The following is a 22,401-nucleotide window of genomic DNA, read 5'->3' on the forward strand; positions in this document are numbered from 1 at the left end:
AAGGTGTGCTTAATACTCTCTGGGCCTGTGCTTTGGTCTGTGAGTGACTACAAGTACTCTTTTCCACCCTGGAACTGTGACCCGGATCCTAGCTCCCTTCCTTACTCTGGGACTGAAACCTGGATCCAGGTTTGGGCAGTGCAACAGTGTTCTGTCCCCAATGCCAGAAAAGGGACCCCTGTATTCTCCTTCTGACTGGTTATCTGACCTCCTTACCTTGTGTGGGTTGGAAGGTCCTGAAACCACCACTGCCACCACTGATTCAGTTGCCCTCAAGGCCTACTGCTGACTTTTTAGGATGCAGCGTGCTCTGAACTGCACTCTACTCACTCCAGTATAACAGACCTTTCCTGCTAACTTTCTGAGTTGTCTTGGAATGGAAAATTATTTAACCCTATCCTTTTCTGTGTTCTACCACTCCTGCCTTTGTTTTGAGGCATTATTTAAAGTTGGAGGGGTTTTTCAATACCAATGAAGTTTCATATAAAGGTAACTGTCATGTCCCTAGTTACATAACAAGAAAAAAACCCTGGAATTTGTTTACAAAAACATGATGTGAAAATCTTTGAGTATAAAGGTATAAGAAAGAACTATTGAGGTCCTGGTAAGACGGCGATTTCTTTTGAGCCTTAACCAAAAAATGTGATGAAATATCAGCTTTATGACTTTTTTTTTGCATGATGCCTGATATTTCAAATGTGGCAAATTTTCTAGTTGCAATATTTGCTTAGCTATGTGACCTGAAAAGAGTGGTAACATGCCAGAAATTATGTGCTGCTTAATTATCTGTTTTTCATTTTACCATTTAGGAAGTGGAACCTCCCAAAGTATCAAGTGCTAAAGCAATTTCCATTAAACAGGAGCCCAAAACTGCTTCCAGTCTTCCTTCTGGTAATAATAATGGCAAGCCTGCCACAACCGAAAAGGTGAAGAAAGAAGTTGAAAAGAGGCCTGCTGATAAAGTAAGATTTTTTGTTTTGTTTTGTTAACTAAGTATGGGAATTAGAGTTATATCACTTACCTCTTTTATACATCTTTTGTACCTCTAATTCACAGTACAGGCACAAAGTTAAGTAGTCAAATGACTCTTGATTGAGATGTTGAGATTATGATTAAAGAGCACAGTTTTAGAATTTTGTTATTCAAGGATTTTACCTTCACCAACAAATATTTGAGCTCTAGGAGATATTAAGATTAAAGAGTAGAATTTAAATATTGAGAAGCAGTGCAGCTTAGATAAAGGGCTAGCCTTAGAGTCAGGAAGATTTTGCTTCACGCTCTGGGGGCAAACTACTTAATCCCTTAGACAACTATAAGAATATAAGTTACAGTCTGCATTGAGAGAGGTATTTTCTTCAGTAGAAACTCTTTACTCTGATAAAATTACAGATGCAACCTCTCCTCCTCCCCACCCCCACCCCCACCCCGACCCAAGGAACAACAACAAAAAAATGTTTCAGATGCTATTCCTGAACTCAGATGGTACTTACTGTCTTAGAGAGGGAAGATTGATGCATACACAGTCATACATGTATTGACATACAAAGCTGTGCGCACAGTGATGTCCATTTATAACATACACTGTATCATCATGGCTCAGCTAAAGTGTTGTTCCTTCAGTATCATTACCTTGGAACTTAATTGCTTTTAGAACCTGCAGTGTGTGCTCTTGAGTATCCTCAAGTATAACAGAGCTTTGTCCTTTCATTACCCAGATTATCAAGTACCTACTGTGAGCTAAGCTCTGGGGCTACAAAAATAAACCCTAACCCAAACCCAGTCTCACAGAACTTACAGTGTAATAGGAGGGATAAGACATGTATATCAATAAAGATGATAGAGCAGAAGGATGCTTCAGCAAAGTGCTATTAGAAACAGAGGGAGAGATCCCTTTCATCTGGGGAGATCAGAGAAGGCCCCTAAACTAGGCATGGAATGAAGAGCAGAATTTTGGAAGACAGATGTGGAAAGGGTATATTACTGGCTCTAGTGATAGGCAAGGGGAATGCACAGTTATAGGACAAGATTAGACTCACTAAGATTAAGGGATCCTCCTTTGATTACTTCTCTAATGTTTTGTTCATTATTCCATAAGCCTCACAAGAAGATTGGTCTCCTTACTTTGTAGTCACACCATGTAAATGACCTCACCACGTAAAATCCAAAACCATAAGGTGGTCCTAAGCTCCATGATTTGATCTGTACTAAGACCGTGAGAGAAGTGATAAAAGGTACCATGAGGGGTCCTCAGAGTGAGCTTGAAGTCGAGTAAAATTAGTCACAAAATATCTATTAGAGGGAACCTAGTTCCAAGCAAGAATTCCTTCTACATAACACCTGACAAGTGGTCATCCAGTCTTTTCTTTGAAAACTCCAAGGAAAAGAAACCTACTGTATCCTGAGGTATCACATTCCACTATTTCCTGATATCAAGTCGAAATCTCAGTTGATCTTAGTTTGCCTTCTGGGGACAAGTCAAACAAGTCTAATTCCTGTTCTGTATGACAACCCAATATATGAAAAAGGTTGTTATGCCCCCCTAAGTCTTTTCTTTTCCAGGGCAAACATCCCCAGTTCCTTCAGATAATAAAATCTCAAGGTCCTTTACCATCCTGGACATTTTATTCTAAATACTCTCAATCTTATCAACATCCCATTTCAAATGTGTCAGTAGTTATAAAGGTCATCAAGAGAAGGTGGCAAATAGCATTAGATGTGGAAAACTGCAGGAACTTTGCATTTGACTCAGGATAGATTTTTTTTTTTTTTTGCGGGGCAGTTGGGGTTAAGTGACTTGCCCAGGGTCACACAGCTAGTAAGTCTTAAGTGTCTGAGGCCGGATTTGAACTCAGGTACTCCTGACTCCAGGGCCGGTGCTCTATCCACTGCGCCATCTAGTTGCCCTAGGATAGCTTTTTGATAAGGACAGAAGCTGTCCATCTATGCCAAGACAAGATTTAAGGATGAAGAGCTTATATAGATTAACTTAATTAAGATGAAGTGTTGGTAGCAATTAACTAATTGCCAAGAAAGATTAAGAAGGAGTCATGGAATTTTTTGGATTGGAAAGAACATCACTGGCTACCTAGTCAAACACATAATCTAAAAAATAATTCCCGGGGGCGGCTAGGTGGCGCAGTGGACAAAGCACCGGCCCTGGAGTCAGGAGTACCTGAGTTCAAATCCGGCCTCGGACACTTGACACTTACTAGCTGTGTGACCCTGGGCAAGTCACTTAACCCCCATTGCCCCGCAAAAAACAAAACAAACAAACAAACAAAAAAAAATAATTCCCCCTTCCTCCCCCCACAGACATGACTGACAAGTGGTCATCCAACTCTTACTTGAAGATCTTCATTGCAGGGGAACCTACCATCTCTCAAGGCACCCATTCCACTTTTGGATTGCTCTCGTTTTTATTTGTTTGTTTGTTTTCTTTTTTTAGTGAGGCAATTAAGGTTAAGTGACTTGCCCAGGGTCACACAGCTAATACCTGTTAAGTGTCTGAGGCTGGATTTGAACTCAGGTCCTCCTGACTCCAGGGCTGGTACTCTATCCACTGTGCCCCCTAGCTGCCCCTGGATTGCTCTAATTTTTAGGAAGGTTTTTTTAGACATAAAGCCTAAATTGTTTTTTCATACCTTCTACCCACTGTGCCTGGTTTGGCACTCTGAAACCAAACAGAAAAAATTCTAGTCTCTCTTCTGAAGGACGGTCCTTCAAATATTTAAACATAACTGTTATGTCTCCCCTGAGGCTTCTCTTCCCCATGCTAAAACATTCCTTGTGGCTCTTCATAGTTGTCAGTGCACTCTTCTTGATGTTTTCCAATTTATCAGTGTCCTTCCTAAATTATAGCAAAAGGAGAACAGTGGAAATTGTAAATAACTAAATATGAAGTCATTTATTGAGTGGAAGTTATAAAGGTGGCACCTCAGCAGGGAGGGGAGGGATTTTGTTAGTAATACTTAGCAGCCAATTCTCTTGCCATAGAGGAAACCAAGAAAACATGGAGACTTCATTAGTCAGATGGGAAGCAAATTCAAAGGATGAAAAGGTACAGTTAGAAAATAGAGCCCTTGTAATGCCCACTGGTCTCTAGAAACACAGGTACAAAAGAAGCACACTAAATACTGTGATTTTACAAAATTTTCTCCTTAGTGATTTTTAACTAATTGAAAAAACCTACTTTTAAACTTCCCAAGATTTCATTTTTGCCAGCTAATATGATTAGATATATAAAGCACTATCGGGGCCAGCTACTCTTATTTTTTCAATTTTTATATGTATTTTCATCTTTGTTATGTTTTTTAGTATTTTATAATTACTTCTGCCACAATTACTTGCTGATCAGAACACTAATGTCTTTTGCTTTTCATTGTGTGTGTGTGTGTGTGTGTGTGTGTGTGTGTGTGTTTGTGGTGTTTACACATGTGTTCTTTTTAATAGATGAAGGCTGATACCAGTGAGGGAAGTGATGTTCCAAAGAAACCCAGATTAGAGAAACAAGAGTCTCGTTCTTCTCCCATCACAGTCCAAACCAGCAAGGACTTGGCTATGCCTGATCTCTCCAGTTTTGATGAGACCAGTGCTGATGACTTTGCCATGGAAATGGGATTGGCTTGCGTTGTTTGTAGGTAAGTGGCACCTTGCCAGAGAGAGACAGACAGACAGAGGCAGAGAGACATAGAGAGAGAAAGATGAGGGGAAGGAAAAATAACCTCAGATTATTTTATGCCTATGTGAACTCCATATCCTGCACTGGAAATCAGCTGCTAAATATTATGGTGTTATTTTACTCTCTTGATGACTTCTTTGATCCCTGGTTATGCATTATGGCTCAGTGGAAAGATGAATGGACTAAGACCCAGGGGGGCTGGTAGTGGCTCTGTGAGCAAAGGTAAATCATTCAAGCTGTGCTTCATTTTCCTCTTCTCTAAAATGCAGAAATTCCTGCTTATTCTTTCTACCTCCCAGGGTTCTCACTACTTCCCAAAAAGCGTTTTAAAGCACTATATGGGGGAAGCTAAGTGGTGCAGTGGATAGCCCTGGATTCAGGAAGACCGGAGTTCAAATTTAAAAAAAAAAAGCACTACATAGCTTCTGTATTATTTCTAAGGTTCCTTTCTAACTCTACTAGCATGTAAATCTGAGAGCCCACTTCTAATATTGAAGTTGTTATAGACTTGTAGCCTGCAAGGGAAGCAATCCATGCTTTTTCTGCTTATTAAGTTAGATTTCTTCAACAAACATGGTTGTTTCCATTCTTCCTATTTTTCTTTTAGAAGGATGTGGTATTTTTTATGTCATAGCTGAATTATTAAATTAAATTTGTCATTCCTTCAATATAAAATACTTGAGCCACATAACTTTTTAAGGAAGCTGTTAAATTATAAGAAGAGGAATAATTTAAAGTGTTACAAAATAACCCAGGTAATATTTAAGACATTTTAGATAATTTATATACAAAGGTAGCTGTACCAATTATTTTTTTACCTGATTTTTGTCACTTAAATTTAAAGTGTGTGAGTGACAAATTACTGTAATCAGGTGAGTTTCTTTAGAATGGGTGAGTTTCTTTAGAACAAAGCTCTTACAGTTCCTTATAGCCCCTAGTATCTGTCCAACAATAGACACTTGTTGATTGTTTTTTGTCATTTGGGTTGTTTGATCATTTTGGAATTCCTTTCTGGACTCTGAGTGATCATCATTGTGACTTTCAGAGAGCAGACTAATGTGCTAGAATAATAACAATAAATCTTATTCATATGAACATTGGTATCTATAGAGAACATCCCTCACAACAACCCTTTTAAGAAATGTAGTATCAGCATTATTATCTCCATTTTACAGAAAAGGAAACTGAGGCTTCAAGCGGTTAAGGGACATGTTTATGGTTGCACAACTAACAAGTGTCTGATGTGAGATTTGAACTCGGGTCTATTTGCAACAGATCCATCTCCAGCTCTAGGACCCTTTCCACTATACTTTGCTGCCTAAGTACTTCATTAATTGTTTTTACCCATATTCATTCTTTTCTTTTAGCATAAACTAAGCCCTATTATAAGGTTACTGCTCAAGTTAACTAATGTGCTCATTTTATAAATGAGAAAATAAAAGCGAAAATGATTTGCCTAAAGTCTGTATATGTCAGTGCTGAGTAGGGGGGAAAAATCCAGGAATGTGATACCTATGGCTGAGACAATCCATACTGCTATAAGATAATATTGGCTGATTACCATTACTGAAGAATATAACATTAATTGAACTTCTAGATTATGATGCTGTCACCTTAATTCTTTAGATAAGGAAGGAAAATAGAGGTTGATTGGAATATATATATATATATATATATATATTGATTTAGGCCCAAAGGATTTATTGATGAAAAGTATTTAAAATAATCTTGTTACCTAAAGAAAATGATGTGGGCATTTTAGTTTAAATTTGTGTATTTTGAAGGTCTGTCCTTTTTAAAGTTTAGAGAAATTCTAAATATTTAAGCAGTGTATCTTATGGATTCTGGCAAACATAAGAGCTTATTTTAATATAAATTATTCAGTTTGTATTTTTAAACCTTAAATATCTAATTTTAGCTTCTAGTAGAGATTTTTCTTTAGAAAGTATCTTCAAGTGTGAAGATCCTTTTATTTTAGATAAAATGCCACTTTGAAAAGTGAATTGGGTTGAGAAAGCATTTAATGCAACCCAAAATGTGTATATATGTGTGTGTCTATATACATATAATTTCAAATCTGAAATATTTAGTTTAAAATATATATTCATAAAATTTCAATAAAACCATCTGGGCAATTTCTTCTGTCTTCATTTTCTTATTAAGTAAAGAAATAAGGCTTTACCTTCCCCACCCATCCACAAACATAGTTGCCATGGTTACCTAGATACCTGGTCCTCAGGGATATGTACAAAAGCCGCTTAGCAATTAAATAGCCTGATTTGTCATCTGAAAAGAGAAATCATTTGGAAAATGCTATTTGGCTAATTCATAGACGTACATCCACTTACAGGCATATCACTAATTTTTCATTTATACCAAGTGACTCTTTTCACCAGAGACCTAAATAAATTAAAGAAATGAAGTCTTCATCATAAGCTGCCTTGTTTTCTGAAAGTCAAGACTATGACTAATGCCTTCTCTGTAATTGCATGATTTTTAAAATCATATCTTAAATTCTATGCACATCTCCCTATAAAATGGATAGTGTTATTATTTCTTTTCCTTTTGTCTAACTTTTAAATTTCCATAGTAATCTTAATGAATTGGCATTCACAGTTTGCTTAGGGTACTAAGCATTTCTCAGTTTTCATTCTCTTGCCTAATTTGGCATTATATTTACACATGACTGTCATTTTGAAATCTTGAAATATTTACAATTTTTAATAGCACCCAGCGTTATAAACGGAGTAAATAGAAATACATGAAAGCATGTGAGTGTAAGAAAAAAATAATCTTCTTTAGATAGAAAATATAGGAGAAACATTGAATATTGGTAGGTTTAATTTTGTTTTTTTTTAATACAAAATATTGTCTGACATGACTTCAAACTCTTCTTCATTTAATAAAATATTATCTTTAAACAATGTGTTCCCTTAGGCAAATGACAGTAGCATCTGGCAATCAGTTAGTAGAATGTCAAGAATGCCATAATCTCTATCACCAGGATTGCCATAAACCCCAGGTGACTGACAAGGAAGTGAATGACCCACGTCTTGTATGGTATTGTGCTCGATGCACACGGCAAATGAAGAGAATGGTAGGAACCAGCTCTTTGTCTTTTTTGAAATCTCTGTTGTCACGTTTAATTCATGCTTATGTAAATTTCCCGAAATAACAATTAAATGTAAGCTTAAAGGGAAAAAAAACCTTTTAAAATGACAATGTGCATATGTGTTGTCTTGCCATTTTTATATTACTGTATGTATGATAGATATATTAGGTAAATATGTATTTTCCATTTAGCACATGGCACAGTGTATTATCTAGGCACACTCCTGATCTGAGCTTGAGATTAATTTCATCCAGTCCATTGGGTAGGCACCAAAAAATGATAACTTCATGGATGCTTATAGTTGTGAAAATACAACATAGCTTTAAAAGTCTTCAGTGGCAATGTCACAAAAGACCAGAAGATGGAGACATTACTACATGTTGTTTTTAACGTCTGTCTTTTCTCATTACCCCTCTCAGTTGTATATATAATTTTTTGCTATGTGCATACCTGTTTCCCTCATTCTCTCTGTCATCATCTTTCTCACTTTCCACCACTTATCTCACTTTTATTTCATCTTATAGTTAACTTGCAATCATATGGAACTAAAAACCATTTAAATTTGTTGTATGATTGAAGAGTAAGTATAATATTTTATGTTTCTGACTTTAAAAAATTGTTTTCTGCTTATTTGGCTCTCAAGTTTTTCTTTTGTCTTTGGGCAGTGACACCCAATAAATTATTTTATACCTTTTATAAAGGTTATATTCAAGGTTAATCCAGGAAGACTATCTAAAAATCTAAGTAAATGTGTCTGGTCTATCTTTGTAAATCACAAGAAGTAGTTAGAAGGAATGGTCAAGATACTTATAGTTTCTTTTCAGCTAAATTATAATTAACTAGGAAAAAGCTGAGGTTTAAACATTTTGTTTGAATCTGAGAATTTGTCCATCTGCAATTTGGAAGTTAGACTAATTCATGTGTAACAAATTATTCACCCTAATCATGTCCTCCATTTAACAAATAATATATTGCATTGTCTACCTAAGCCATTGGGAATTGATAACAGTAACCATAGATAAGGTGTTTTTTGCTTTTTTTTGCTTATGTCAGAACCTATGATTTAATTGACGTAGACATTCTTTCTACAGGGACGAATCAGTGTAACTTTGTATGCATGTGACTTTCAGTCATAGTGTGGTCTTGGTGCAGCAGCCAGTCTGAGTCATCCCACCATCTCTCAACTACATTATGCTGCTCCTCCCTTCTTGATTAAGTGAATGAGATTATTGTTGTAACATTTCAAATAATAATAGATTTAGAGCTAGAAAGGACCTTAAAAATCTAGTTCAACTCCCTCATTTTGTAGATGAGCAAATTGAGGCCCACAGGGCTGAAGTTCTTGGCCCCAAATCATGTGGGCGGTAACTTGCAAACCCAAATACTCTGGCTCCAACCTCATCAGTGTACCACTGTTATATTATAGAATACTCTTTACTTGCCAGAGTGTTGGGCAATACATAATAAATATTTATTTGGTTAAATTGAATTGAATTGAATTTCATTCTGTGGGATAATTTTAGAAACAAAGAAATCAAAAAAGAGGTTCAATGATTTATCAAAAACAGATTTGAAAAGTTAGTGTCAGAGCTAGTTCTATAATCTGGGTTTCTTGATTCTATGCATTTTCCTTTGCTTTATATTCTCTATGTAGCCTAATAACCATAAGTGTTTATATTAAAAAGTAATAGCTCAATGATTTTTATTTAGTCTTGTTTTGACTAATAAACCAAAGTAATTAATCAAGATAATTTTTTGAGCAAGAGGGTACCAGTAGCCTGGGGAATTAGGAAGGGGGATCACGTAGAAGGTGACATGTGAGCTGAGTTTTGAATTAAACAGGGACTTCAAGACGAGGGAGAAACAGAGTGAGCCCATTTCAGGAATAAGGAGCAGCTATTGCAGAAGTAGTGCAGAGACGGGAGGCAAAATGCTGTGTGTGTGGAGCTGTAGGGAGGCTAGGTGGTCTGGAGACCAACAGGCATGAGAAGAGGCAGTTTGGGGCCAGAGTGTGAAGAACTTTTAGAACCAAGCAAAGGAGATTGTACTTGATCCTTGAGGCAATAGGTGACCATTGGAGTAAATTGAGTAGAGTTATGGTATGGCTCTGTCTACACTTAAGGAAAACCATGTGAACAGCTGTGTGGAAGACGGATTGTGGTGGGAAGAAATGAGACAGGGAGATGAATTAGGAGACAATTTTAATAGTTCAAGTGAGAGGTGATAAGGAGGTGAATTAGAGTTTTGGTTATATGAGTAGAGAGAAAGGGACAGATAAGAGAGATATTGCAGAAGTAGAAAAAGCAAGATCTGGCAACATATTAGATATGTTGAAGTGAAGGAGAGAGAGAAATTGAGGATAACAGCAAGATCATAAACCTGAAAGATTGGGAAAATGGTAATGTCCTTAACAGAAATAGGGAAATTTGAAAGAGGGGTAGGTTTAGGGGGAAAGATAATGATTTCTGCTTTGGATGTACTAGATAACTGTCTCTTAGTTTGAGGAATAGAGTATTAGCAAGAGTTACAGTTTCCCTCCATCATCTCTTTCTGAACCTCCATTTTACTGTCCCTTTTGTGTTGGGGTGGAGGATGGAAGGGAACAACTCCTGTTTTTAACCTGGTCTCATTGATATAGGGTAGGTGACTGATCCATGTAGAATTCTTCAAACTATCTCAAGTAACAGTCAGCGTGGTGAAAAAATTGGCTTGCTTTAATTACAAATGGCTTCCCTGTCTTTTCTCTGGATCACTTCAGTTGACATTAGATAACATTGTATAGCATCTAGTCGTCATAATTTTCCCATTTGCACTTTTTTCTTTGCCATAAATTATGTCTGCTACATTCATTAATATGACATAAGAAGTTTGCCCCAGATTTTGTTTTATGTTCATGATAAAATATTTACAACAATCAGAATTTCTTATAGTCATATAATATTGAAAGGGGTATTTTTTCCTGTTTGGTGTTTCAATTGAATGTCTCAAATAGTGTTCTTCATAGAAGCAATTGATTATTTCTCCAGGCTCAGAAGACACAGAAACCAGCCCAGAAACCAGCCCCTGCAGTTGTTTCAGTAGCTCCAGCTGTTAAAGATCCATTGGTTAAAAAACCTGAAACTAAACTGAAACAAGAAACAACTTTTCTAGCATTCAAGAGAACAGAAGTTAAGGTAGAGTATACTTATTTTTATTCTAGCAAAACTTTTTGGTTCAACAGTTTTCTACAGTTTTGTGTATTTTTCACCCTAGTATCAAAATCCATGTTAAATATGGGACTGTTCCTATTAAAAGTAAATTGTGAGATTAAAATTGGATATTAGATCATAAATCTCCCCTACTTAACCTTTCCCTTAATTTATCTCTCAGACTAGTAAATGGAAGAAGTTTCTGGTTTTCTAGTTAGAGCTTTTATTGTATGGTAGTCACAAGGTGATGTTGATTAGAAGGATAGGAAAGTAGAAATACAATACAAATCGTCTTAAGTCTAGGCTTAGTCTATATTCCGTATAAAACTCACCAAAACCCAAGTCCACCTTTGGGGAGAGAGACCGAGTCAAGCGCGTGCTGTTAACTGAGAGCCGGGCCGAATCGAACTCCAGTCAGAGTCTGTCTGTGCAGCGCAGCCAGGAGACCGGCGGAGCAGGAAAAAAGCCCACTTCTGTTCTCTCCTTGCCTTTTAAGCTCGCACCCCGGAAGTCGAGTGCTCAGCAGGCAATCTGGCGTGCGTCGCAAGCAGACTGGTGTGCGTAGCTCATGCTGTTGGTCTCCTCCCCAAAAGGGTGTTCCTAAAAAAAAAACTGGCGTCTCTCCATTATCTAACCGACTGTTAAAACTTTTTACCACATTCCCCCCTTTTGTTCCTCAAGAAACAAAATATTTCCTTAACGGAACAGTAAAAATAATATAATAACTATTGCTAACTAATAATATGTGAACAACAATATAGAAAAGGAAGAGAGGAAAGTTTTGTCCAGAGGGGCGATTTTTTTTTTTTGTCCTCATGAACCGACGCTTTGACATTAGTCTTGCAAAGGGAGAGCCTCTGCAGAGAGTACATGTTACAGATAGTGTATATTATAACAGAAAGGAGATAGTAAAAACTAACAAAACATATAAAGTCTCTGAGTTCTCTTGTCTTCTTGAAGTGGTAAGATGTCATCAGGAGGAAACTGGATTCTGGTCTGGAAAACTGGATTCTGGACTCTGGTCTGGATTCTGGTCTAGAAAAACTGGATTCTGGACTTTGGTCTGGAAAGCTGGATTCTCTTCTTTAAGTGTTTGAATTGCTGTTTTTTTACCAAAAACAAAAGAAATAGTATGGTTCATTCAGCATCTATACTCCACAGTTCTTTTTTTTTCCTGGATTGGGAGATCCTCTTCTATCATGAGTTCCCTGGAACTCTTCTGTACCATTGCTTTGGTGAGAAGAATATAGTCCATCACAGTAGGTCAACACTCAACGTTGATGATACTGTGTACAATGTTCTTCTGGTTCTGCTCATCTCACTCATCATCAGCCCACGTAAGACCCTCCAGGTTTCTCTGAACTCCTCTTGCTCATCGTTTCTTACAGCACAATAGTATTCCATTACATTCATATACCACAATTTGTCCAGCCATTCCCCAATTGATGGTCATCCCCTCAATTTCCAATTCCTTGCCACCACATAAAGAGCAGCTATAAATATTTGGCCAAATGAATTTTTTAAGGAATTGTTTTCTTCAGTCAATCTTTATGCTTCCTTTTCCAAGCTGCTGATTCTTTTTTCATAATTTTCTTGCGTTGCTTTCATTTCTCTCCCCATTTTTTCTTCTTCCTCTCTCAATTGATTTTTTATTTTATTTTATTTTTGTGGGGCAGTGGGGGTTAAGTGACTTGCCCAGGGTCACACAACCAGTAAGTGTCAAGTGTCTGAGGCTGGATTTGAACTCAGGTACTCCTGAATCCAGGGCCGGTGCTTTATCCACTGCGCCACCTAGCTGCCCTCTCAATTGGTTTTTAAAATCCTTTTAAAGCTTTTCCAAGAAGGCTTTTTGGTCTTGAGACCAATTCATCTTCCCTCTTGAGGCTTCACATGTAGACAATTTGAGAGTATTGTCCTCATCTGAGTTTGTGTTTAGCTCTTCTCTGTTGACACAGAAGCTCTCAATGGTAAGAGCTCTTTTTTGTTTCCTACTTACATTGCAGCTTATTTTTTTAAAAAGTTGAGGTCTGTTCCTGGGGCACCAAGGTCCCTGTTTGAAACTTCTGGTGCTGGGGGATAGGGGCTGTGTCACTGGCTTTCTACTCTGAGGCCTCTATGGCTTGTAGATTTCTCAACACCCTGGGCTTGCTCCTGGCACACTGGGATGGCCAGGCCTGGTCATGCCTGTCCTGTGTGTGGCCCTCTAGCTGGCAACCTGCCCTCTCAGCTGGTGCTGGTGGATCTCACCACTGACCTGCTGTGCCACCAGCTTGCTGAGCCAGGATCAAGGGGCCCCAGTTGCTCTACTGTGGCCTAGAGCTTTCAGCTGACTTACCCCAACCTCCTCCATGCTGAGGTGCACTGAGTGAGACCAACCTTTCCTGAAGTCTTCTAAATTATCACAGGTTGGAAGATTGTGTCTCTGTCTTTTTGTAGGTTCTGTAGTTTCAGAATCCATTTAGAGGCTTGATTTAATGTTCTTTTTGAGGGAATTGAAGGAGAGCTCAGGCGACTTGCTGGCTTCTCTCCACCATCTTAGCTCCACCCTGATATAAAATTTAAGTTCTCTTTATTTTGATTTGTGTTCTTTAAGGATGATTGAAGTGTTAAGGCTCTCACTTTGTGAGTTCTGTCTAATTTTTAATTCATTAAAGGGGAAAAACCTTTTATGGTGTGTCTGTCTCATAAACAGGGAGCCAGATAGCATCATCTAGTGTGGCTCTATCACCTTTGAGGTTCCATGCCTGATAACACATTGGATTGCTGTGCCATCTTATAGTCACTTCAGTGGAGCCTAAAACATTGTTCTAATTCCTTTAGTAAGAAGAAAACCCCTTCTCACTTCTGTCATTGAGCTGCACATTCTGTTTTTATTAAGGGAACTTATGGGGTAGAAGAAATAGCTGTGCAAAAGCTTTCTGAGTCTGGTGCCATGAGTCTGTTCCAAGCTACTCTTAGTATAAGCTATACTTAGTAGTATAGATCCAGAAACTCATAAGATGGTAGAAACTATATGAAGAAATCTGACTTTTAAAAAAATATATCATACGGGCAGCTAGGTGGTGCAGTGGATAGAGCACCTGCCCTGGAGTCAGGAGTACCTGGGTTCAGGTCCGGCCTCAGACACTTTCACACTTACTAGCTGTGTGACCCTGAGCAAGTCACTTGGCCCCAATTGCCTCACCAAAAAAAAAAAAGAAAAGAAAAAAATATATCATAAGTAATTCTACTAGTTAGTTGATATTTGTGCATATGGCAGGTTACCCTTTTCCCTTTTTTTATCCCAGGGTTCTTCTAACATTGCCACCCCTGTCCCTCCCAGGCCCACCAGGCCTCTCTGCTGAATTTTATGGATAATCTTTTGTTATAAAGAATTTTATGTAGAAAAGTGTATCTTCAGCACTCTCTAGTGAAAGATCACAGTTTTTGGTGGTCATGGGAACCTAATACACTTTTCTCATAGATTCAATGTATCACATTCACATTTTTTACTCTGTGATGCTGTTTTCTTGAAATGCCACCTCCTAGAAAATTGATTGATTGTATTAAATTTAATCACTTCTAAAATAAATGACATTCAAATTATTTGGGCAAAAATTATGAAAAATACAATGTGAAATGAATAGAGAATTTAATATCTTTATTTAAATTGTTTGTTAAATGATTCCTACCAGAAAATACCTATAAATTCTATATACATATTTAGATATTTCTAACTATTCCTTATTGAAATACCTTGTTATGTCTCTAGCTGTAAAGTTAACTAATACCTCATATAAGAAAAAAGCAAAATTTCTCCCTTCTATTTTTCTAGGGTTTGGATAGGCTAAGTGGGATAGAAGTTCTCTTAGGATTGAGATAGGAAATAGATTAATAAATTATTCGAAATAGAGTTTTACAAGCAGAACAACTATGAAAGTATTTCTCTTAAAAGTTCTTTATTACTTGTTTGATTTTTGACTAGATTTTGTTGGTGCTTTAAGATGGGGCTGAGGGCTTATCTTGAGATGGTAAAAAGAGAACAAACAAGTAAAAGTGAATTCATCAGAACAATTAATTTTCATTGTGTTCTTATTTGCATATAGTAGGTAAAGAAACTCTAGGATAAGAGCCAAAAAATGTTTTAAGTTTAAACAGCTTAGGAGAAAAAAAATTTCTTCCTGGAAACAATGAAGAAAATATTTTTGTCTCCATTATTTTCATTCCCTACATCTTAATTGTGTGATGGACCATCTGTTGTCCAGCTGAATAGCAATGGTTGGTAACCACAAGTCATTAGAATAAAATACTGAGACTGAAGGATTGGTTTCCTTATTTGTGCCTCACAAGTGCTGGTCTTTTTAATTATTTTAAATAGACTGCATTTTGTGAAGTTTATTAAGGGATTATTCTGCCATATGGATGATGATTTGTTTTAGAGAGAAAAGAAAAAATATTAGCTTGCATTTGCTGAAAATTATGAGTTTATTATACCTGCCTTTTGATTTATATACTAATTTGTTCTCCGATGACCTACATGTACTCCTTTGTGACTCACTTGTTTACTTGAAGCAAGTGCTTCCTTTGATAACCTTGTGAGATTATTGTCCTATAAAGCTACTGTAATAATCTTGGCACTTGTCACACTCAGTGAACCAAAGTCATTATTCGCTTTCATACAAAGTAGACAGCTTAGATTTAGTTTCAATTATTGATCACAGTGGTTAAAAATATAATAATGCAGGTAAAACCAAGATGGTAGAGAAGAGACAAAGATTTGTCTGAGCTCTCCTAAATGCCCCTCCAAACAACTGTAAATAACACCTTAAAATGAATTATAGAGTCACAGATCCCACAAAAGGATGGAATAAAACAATTTTCTGGGCCAAGACAACTTAGAGTCGGGGAGAGTGGAGCAGCTAGGTGGTGCAGTGCATAAAACACTGGCCCTGGATTCAGGAGGACCTGAGTTCAAATCCGGCCTCAGACACTTGACACTTATTATCTATGTGATCCTGGACAAGTTACTTAGCCCTCATTTATTCTTCTGCCCACCCCCCCAAGCCTCTCCCCGCCCAAAAAAGAAAGTTAATAGGAAAGGTCTGTTGCACCAAAGTGAGAGTGTCCAGCACAGACTTTGCCATAAATAGATTATAGAGGTCCCTTTGCTGGAGACAGGATTCTGTTCCATTGCCCATACTTGGATTGGGTCATAGCTCCAAGGCCAGGAAGAACATTAACACACCAGAGCTTGGAGCCCCAGGAGAACTGGGACCCTGGTCGCAGTTAGATCAAAGCAAAGTCCAGGAGAGAAGTAAGCACATTTCTCCCTAGTTTATACCACCTTGGAAGAATCAAAAACTTACATGTCCCCAGTATTATCTCTGAAGACAGCTACACAAAAAACCTGAAGCTTAGGACAGTGTCCCCAAAGCATACCCCCCACTTTAGCACAGAGTTAAAAGTCAAGATATAGACTCAAAACAATGAGCAAAAACCAAAAAGGTATCCTGACCTTAGAAAGTTACTATGATGACAGGGAAAATCAAAACAGAAACTCAGAAGAAGTCAACAGTCAAAACTGCTGCACCCAAAGCCTTGAAGAACAATGTGAATTGGTTTCAAGCCCAAAAAGAATTCCTGGGAGAGCTCAGAAAAGATTTTAAAAATCAGCTAAGAGAGGTAGAGGAAAAATTGGAAAGAGAAATGAGACTGATGTAAGAAAAACATGGAAAAAAGTCATCAACAGCTTGGTAAAGAAGACACCCAAAAATACTGAAGAAGATACCTTAAAAACCAGAATAGGCCAAATAGAGGCACAAAAATCCAATGAAGAGAAGAATGCCTTGAAAAGCAGATTTGGCCAAATGGAAAAAGAGATACAAAAATTCATGAAGAAAAGGACTCCCTAAAAAGTAGAATTATCCAAATGGAAAAGGAGGTCTAAAAGCTCACTGAAGAAAATAATTCATTCAGAATTAGAATTGGGCAAATGGAAGCTAATGATTTTATGAGACATCAGGAAACAATAAAACAAAATTTTTTTTAAATGAAAAAAATAGATTCAAATATGGAACCGTCAGTCAGGATAATACAAAATTTAGCAGTTTCTACATTAAAGGATTGAAGGGCTTGGAATATGATATTCTGGAGGTCAAAAGAGCTGTGATTGTTATCAAGAACCATCTACATAGCAAAACTGTGTATAATCCTTCAGGGGAAAAAATGGACACTCATTGAAATATAGGACTTTCAAACATTCCTAAAGACTAGAGCTGAATAGAAATTTTGACTTTCAAATACAAGACTCAAGAGAAGCATAAAAAGGTAAACAGGAAAGAGAAATAAGGGATTCAATAAAGTTAAACTGTTTACTTTCTTAAATGGGAAAATGAAACACCTAAAAACTTTCTCATTATTAGGGCAATTAGAAGGAGAATACATAGATAGAGGGCACAGGTATGAGTAGAATATGATGGGATAATTATAAAAAAATAAAATTAAAGGGTGAGAAAGAGGGATGCACTAGGAGAAGGGGAAAAGGAGAGGTAGAATGGAGTAAGCTATCTCACATAAAAGAAGTATGAAAGCTTTTACAGTAGAGGAAAAGAGGGGCCAGCGGGGGTGGGAGGGCACATAAACCTTACTCTCCTCAGAATTAGCTCAAAAAGGAAATAACATACATATTCTACTGGAAATAGAACTCTAAGTACTCAGTAACAGCAATATGATATGATGATCAACTATGAATGACTTGGCTATTCTCAGCAATGTAGTGATCCAAGACAGTTACAAAGGACTTATGATGAAAAGTGCTATGCATCAGAAAGAACTGATAGAGTCTGAATACAAATGGAAGCAATATTTTTTAAAGCTTGCTTTCTTTTTCTTGTTTTTTTTTTATGGGGGGAGGGGAGAAGCCTGTGTTTTCTTTCACAATATGACTAACATGGAAATATGTTTTGCATGACTGCACATGTATAACTATATCAAATCGTTTGCCTTCTTAATGATGAGGGAAGGAATGAAAAGGGAGAGAGAATTTGGAACTCAATTTTTAAAAATTAATTTTATTTTAAAAACAATACTTTCAAATAGACATCATGAAGCCAGCTTTAATGGAAGTTGGTATGTTTTTTTTTTTCAGATCTCTGGGTATCCCTTGCTATTTTAGACAGGGCAAGTATCTCTGTTTTTTTGTTTTGTTTTTCCCGTGCCAGGATTGTTTTCCATTAAACTAATTTATGGTCTGGGAAGAACTTTTGAAAAATGAGCCAGGGAAGGATAAAAATGCCAACATGAATTTCCATTGAAGGAATTATTATACAATATGAATGCAGAAAGAAATACTGTTGATACTGACTTCTACATGGTTTGGTTGTTTGCATTCAGAGATGATTTGATTTGGCCAGCTAAGTTAATGGGAGAAATTATCATAAAACAGGAATCTGGGTAGGTACAAGTCAGGGCTACAGAAATTCTACCTTCAAAAGCTGATAAGAAAACCTTCCTACAAGAGGAAGAACCCCATCCTTCCTTATGTAGTAGCACAAGGTATAGAAAACACACGCATGCACACTGTGGAAGGGGCAAGTCACATAAGTTCTCTTCTGTTTGTTTTAATTTTTTATTTTTAAAAAATTTCATTACCTTATATATACTTTATATTTGGGCCTAGTTTTAACAGTCTGATATGTTTCCTATGTTTTAAAGGACAAAGGGATTAAATTTCTTACAGGACTTGAGGAATGTACATTTGTTCTAATATAGTATTTAATTTTTTTTTTTAGCCATCCACAGTGGTTTCAGGAAACTCTTCCAATTCTAGTGTTTCCTCCTCTGCACCCAGTGGCCTAACAGGATGGGCAGCTTTTGCAGCCAAAACCTCTTCTGCTGGACCGTCAACAGCCAAGCTTAGCTCAACAACACAGAACACTGGCGGGAAACCTGCCACCTCCTCAGCCAGCCAGAAAGCAGTGGGTTTGACTGGACTGGCCACCACGTCTAAGGCTGCCATAGGTTCTAAAATAGCTTCTCCTACCAGCAGTACCACTCCTGTATCATTGAAACCTCTGCCTCCTCTAACTTTAGGCAAAACTGGCCTCAGTCGTTCGGTGAGTAGTGACAATGTGAGCAAAGTTGGCCTTCCCAGCCCGAGTAGCTTAGTGCCAGGAGGAAACAGCCAACTCAGCAGTGGAAATGGGAGTAGTGGAACAGCTGGAGCAAGTGGAAGCACCACTAAAACCAGCTCAGATACTAGTAGCAACCCATCGTCATCCTCACTCAAGGGCCCAACTTCCCAGGAGTCACAGCTTAATGCAATGAAGCGGTTACAGATGGTCAAGAAGAAAGCTGCTCAAAAGAAACTTAAGAAATAGCTCAGCTACATTTGCTTTTATTTTACCTACATCGATGACAAATAACAAATTTAATGTATTGTTTAATAAAAAATTATATGACCAAGCTATCCAGTTGTTTCTTTTCAGAAAATGACAAAACTGTGAACCTATTTGAGTTTTATATTAACTTTTCATATATTTTTATTTTGTTAAAATCTGTGATTTCAAAATTGTCTAGAACTTTTAATAAAAATTTCATGATTTTCAGGGATTCTAGGGTAGCTTATATAAATTCAGTGGCAAAATTTAAAAAAAAAAAAAGATTTAAGGACAAAGAACTACATTCATCTTCCTAAAAACCCCACAAACTGATTCTTGATAGCCAGATCACAAAGACTAGCCAATGTGCTGGTGAACTTTCCTGTTTTTCTCCTTTTTCTGTCATCTTCCTCGCGGATTTGTCATGAGAGAGTGAGGAGGAAAGACCTTTGCAGAGTACTTTGGCGAACTGTCGTGTCTTCTGCATGTCTAACGTGTACATTGTTACCAAGTTCTTGAAGTGAGTAAGAAACTATTAGTCCGAAATAGATGATCTGTTTCTCATGGTTATTGTGATAAAATAAGATGGCTTAAATTTTGAATCTTATTCACAGGATAACATATTTAGAGCTGGAAAGGACCCTAAAGGCCAACTTCTTCATTTTACAGATGAGGAAACTGAGCCTCAGAGAGTTTAAATGACTTGCCCTGAATCAGTCACACAGCTGTCAAGGGTTAGAAACAGAATTTGGACCTAGATCATCCTGGTTCCAAGTCAAGCCTCCCTTATAACATGCTTCTAGCTAAAACTCCTTTACCTTCTGTTCTTGAGACTCTCAGAGGATATCTAAGTATAGATGTATAGATAGATATAAATAGGTATATAATTTTTTATTATAAAAGGTTTAATTTGGTCATTCAGGGATACTCCATTCTGTTTTGCAAATGGATTATCTGTCTTTCAAAAACTAGAAAACTGAATAATTCTTATGGACTGTGAATTACTTGGCAGATGTGGCGAGGTGTAATATAAGGGATACTAGACATGCACTCAGACTCAAATCCCAGCTCTGCTCTTTCCTACTTGGGGCACCTTGAAAAAAATCACTTCTACTTGATCAATGTAATTTTCCTGGCATGTAAAATGATGGAGTTGGATTAGATAAAGGTGATACCCGTTTCAGGTCTAAATCTCTATAAAGAAGGAAGTAGATTCCAGCATCTTTAGACCTTCTAGCCTCCACTCTTGACTCCCTGGTTTACTTATTTTATTTCTTTATTTTTGTAGATCCCTTGTTTTATATTACATTCATTTTCTCTCCTTTCCCCTGTGAGCTTTTAACAGATTTTAAAAGAAAACAGAGAAGGGAGCATAGATGTAGTTCAACCTCATCTCTGTTACAGAGGATGGGAGGTGCATCTTTTCAACTCTCCTCCAAGACCAAGCTTGATGATTATACCTACAAGGCATTCAAGTTCTTTTTTTCCATGCCCATTCACATTTGTCATTATTACTGTACAGTAACATTCTCTTATAATAAAAATTTGCATTTAGGTAGCATTTGAAGGTTTGCAGAGTGCTTTACAGATGTTATCTGAACTGATCCTTACAACAACCCCTTGAAGTAGGTGCTGTTATTTCCATTACTGGTAGAGAAACAGGTACCAAAGCTTAGTGACTTGCCCAGGGTCACACAGCTAGTAAACATCTGATAGGATTTGAACTCAGGTCCTCCTTACAAGTCCAGCCCTTTATCTACCACACCAACCGAGCTACCCCTTATGTACTTATTTATGTATTTAGCCATACCTCAGTCAATGGACACTTTATTTCCAGTTTTTTTGTTTTTTATTTTTAATTAATTTATTTTTTTAAACTTCCAAATGTCTGTCAGTTGGAGTTTGGATCCAGAGATGGATATTTTAGTCACCCTTTAAAAAAAGAAGCATAATTGAAATTGATCTCCAGATTATTTGGGTAAATCCACAGCTGCACCAAGCATGCATTATCTCTTCTCAAACTTTTGACAAAGATCAGATGTGCCTTGTCCTCCCACCGCTCCATCTTTTCTCATTTTTGCCAATTTCCTAAGTGTGAGGTGAAACCTCACACTTATTTTGATTTGCATGACTTGTTGATTTGGAACAATTTTTCATAAGGTTGTTAATGGTTTGTAACTCTTGAAAACTGTTAGTCATGACCTTTGACCACTTATGCACTGGGGAATGGTTCTTTATTTTAAATACATTTCATGCAAAAATTGTTTCCACTGTCATTGGTTTCCTACTTAGCTACATTGATCTTGTTTGTGCAAAAGCTTTTTTTTGTTTGTTTTATATGATTGAAATTACAATTTTATCTTGTGTGACCATACATGTTTTGTGGAATTTACCTAATTTTGTTTTTTCTAATTTTTTTTTGTTTGTAGTATGACCTTTCAAATTCAGGCCGCATATACATTTTGAATTGCTTAATAGCATATAAGGAAAAATAATGGTCAACCCACTTCCTTCTCAACTGCTTTCCATTTTCCCAACCCTGACTTTCTGAGATCAATACTCAACATAATGGTAGCCCTTTGAGAGCAAGGATGGTTTCATTTTTTACTTTCTTTCCACAATGCCTGGTTCATAGTATGTGACTAATTGATGTTTATTGATTTATATGCTTGAATATAATTTCAAAAATAATAATTAAATTTAACGATTAAATTTATTTTATTAATAAAATTTATTAAATTTAAACATTCACAAATACTAATAGGCAAATAATCAAAATAGTTATTTATAAAGCTCTGTTTTTGTTTTTTAATGGTTGTAAATATGTGCTACTTTTCTTCTGCTGCTTTCATTTCTTCATAAAAATATATTACCTTATAATCTTCCTATGTGTTTTATTTCCAATACACTAAATATCCAATTTCTTCAATATATCATAGAGTTTGAAGGGACCTCAGAGGCCATTTAATTCAAGGCTTTCATTTTACAAATGGAGAAATTAAGGACTGGGAGTATATGAACCGAGTTCCTCTGGTACTATATTACCTCAACCATTTTTAAAATCAC

The 22,401-nt window shown here is 36.9% G+C and overlaps 1 protein-coding gene across 3 annotated transcripts in view; it reads left to right on the forward strand.

The window, feature by feature from the left end:
• Positions 1-22,155, forward strand: part of INTS12 (integrator complex subunit 12) — a 36,370-nt gene extending 14,215 nt beyond the window's left edge. For all 3 annotated transcript variants that reach the window (XM_043971205.1, XM_043971206.1, XM_043971204.1), the window contains 5 exons: positions 810-962; positions 4,450-4,637; positions 7,616-7,775; positions 10,817-10,963; positions 18,748-22,155. In XM_043971205.1, the coding sequence (XP_043827140.1) occupies positions 810-962; positions 4,450-4,637; positions 7,616-7,775; positions 10,817-10,963; positions 18,748-19,335 (1,236 nt within the window). In that variant the 3' untranslated portion in view covers positions 19,336-22,155. The remainder of the gene's footprint in view (positions 1-809; positions 963-4,449; positions 4,638-7,615; positions 7,776-10,816; positions 10,964-18,747) is intronic.
• Positions 22,156-22,401: the final 246 nt, after the last annotated feature.

Source organism: Dromiciops gliroides, chromosome 6 (assembly GCF_019393635.1).
Source record: "Dromiciops gliroides isolate mDroGli1 chromosome 6, mDroGli1.pri, whole genome shotgun sequence".
Classification (NCBI taxonomy): domain Eukaryota; kingdom Metazoa; phylum Chordata; class Mammalia; order Microbiotheria; family Microbiotheriidae; genus Dromiciops; species Dromiciops gliroides.